Source organism: Aplysia californica, unplaced genomic scaffold (assembly GCF_000002075.1).
Source record: "Aplysia californica isolate F4 #8 unplaced genomic scaffold, AplCal3.0 scaffold00117, whole genome shotgun sequence".
Lineage (NCBI taxonomy): Eukaryota > Metazoa > Mollusca > Gastropoda > Aplysiida > Aplysiidae > Aplysia > Aplysia californica.
The window spans coordinates 695,036-697,148 of record NW_004797387.1 but is presented as its reverse complement, the minus strand read 5'-3'; the positions used below and the strand labels follow the sequence as shown (position 1 = coordinate 697,148).

The following is a 2,113-nucleotide window of genomic DNA, read 5'->3' as shown; positions in this document are numbered from 1 at the left end:
GGGCGGGGCGTGGCGGAGAGGGGATTTGACGTTATAAATGTCCGGAGAGATGTGTTCAAAGAAGGAATTTGATGACATCAGTTCTCTTTCGCTTTCAAATACAAGCGATATGCGTGTTCATGCATTTGTCGTCTACGTGCGTGTTGCTGTGTGTGCATGTAGGTCTGTGTTATTGTGTAGTCTTGAGCAAGGAGGACTTGAGGCCGATTTGGCAGATTCAGTTCTTCAGTCTTGTCGCAGTTGGGAGAGTCACGTTCGTCTATTAGTCTATCTGATTGTCTTGGTGAGTGATGAGTGTACTACCAGATAGAAACAGATAACGTACATGCGTGTTTGTGCGCGATAATAATTATTTTATTATTAAACAGACCGAGTTGCTGAAGACAAAAGTATAATGTAAAATCAATCGTTATTATTAGAAAATAGTTGTAAAATACTAAAAGTTTAAAATAACGAGATAGGTTGCATGAGTTTGACCTTCATTATAATACATGTATATTGCGAGGAAATCCTGACTTTAACTTCAATATTATTGTTTTCTATTGACATGGCGTGGTTTAGGGGGGGGGGTGTCCTTACTTGGAATAATAATGCGTTCTGTGAGGTTTTTTTAACCAATCAAAAATAAAGGGGGACAGACTGCTTTAAGGTAGCGGTTAGGCGCTTTGTGGTCGCATGCAGGAGACTTGAGTTTGATTCCGGTGTGGGTAGAATTCAAACCGAATATATCGGTCCTTCTGATGGGACATTGTATCCCTTTCAGCCCTGTTTGGTCCTGTCAGGCAGGTCCAAGCAGCCTTGTTCCTGAATGGTCAATATTGATAGAAGCAAAAAAAGGAACATTAGGCGGGTGGTTGGCGGATGCTTTGGTGTGGTTTGGTCCACTTCTATCCTATCAAACATCTATCATCCTAATTTTATCCCCTTTTTAGAAAAGTTGTGTTTTGTAATTCCTGTATATTAAAAATGGGGGGATTCCACACCATACTTTTCAATAAACTATTGGATTGTGAGACAAGTGTTATAGAAGCTACTTTATGTAGAAAGGGGACACATCCTGTAACTACAGGTTTATTATAATCTTCGGCACTCTTATGACCTTATCGTGTTGCAACTACTGTAAAACTAACACCTACAATTACATTTTTTTAAAAATAAAGCCAGTAAAGCAAAGTAGTTTGGGAATTTTGTAACAAAATGTAATGTGCACTAAGAGTTATTTTAGGTTTGTATCTTAATCTCTGCATTTCACTCATTCGATTTTGCTAATTGCAAACTTCCTGAATCTTTTCACAGTGATAGTTCAACACCATGAGCTTGCTGCGACGCCTTAGCGAAGACCCCGGCCTCTTGAGGCAGGTTTTGACTCGGAACTACGTCAGAATATCTGCAGACGATGAGACTTTGGGCAAAGGCGAGTTCTTTCCGGAAACGGAAGAAGAAGCTTTGCGCTCTCCTCTGTCTACCTCCTGTGTGGTAACCCCGGTTCTTGATAATGACAGCGACTCGTGCTCGAGGATTTTCCACAACTGCAACAATAATTCGGATTTGTCCGAGGAAGAAAGCAACGACAACAGTGCCATTCCCCCCACTGAAAACTCTGCAAACACCTCGCTCGGAGGATCTCCGAATAATCCAGACAACCGATTTAGTAATCGAAACTCAGAGACACAAACACAAACCTGTGTCTCTCAACCTTCAACTTCAGTGGTCAATATCCAACCCTCAACTCCTGTCCAACCCTGTGACTACCTTTCCCCTCTCCCCGTTGCAGATAACAGGTACATTTCACCCCTCTTTCATTCTCATGGATTTTCTCCGGCTTCGTGGAACAATGATTGCCTTACGACCAGAAATCGTTCTGGGCTCAAAAGCAACCTATTCGCCCAGGGCCAGCGCTCGCCACGAGACAGACTTGCTTCGAGGGGTTCCCCTCGTCTTGTGCGGAAGACCGATCTCATTTTTGGTGATTTGATAGGGAAAGGCACGTTTGGCTCAGTCCATGAAGGTGAGAGGGTCGTCTGAAGAACGATTGTGCGCTTTTGGTTGTTATAGATCTTGTCATTTATGCAGCCTATATTTTTTTGTGTTTTCTCCCCCCCCCTCCTCTCTC

At 42.8% G+C, this 2,113-nt stretch overlaps 1 protein-coding gene across 3 annotated transcripts in view; it reads left to right on the top strand.

Annotated features, from left to right (window-relative positions):
* Positions 1-2,113, top strand: part of LOC101854247 (serine/threonine-protein kinase mos) — a 17,895-nt gene that overhangs the window by 7,533 nt on the left and 8,249 nt on the right. For 2 of the 3 annotated variants that reach the window (XM_035969112.1, XM_005095929.3), the window contains exon 2: positions 1,297-2,008. In XM_035969112.1, coding sequence (XP_035825005.1) covers positions 1,312-2,008 — 697 coding nt within the window. In that variant the 5' untranslated portion in view covers positions 1,297-1,311. Of the gene's footprint in view, positions 1-220; positions 284-1,296; positions 2,009-2,113 lie in introns of those variants that run through there. The other variant, XM_035969113.1, reaches the window with a different exon arrangement.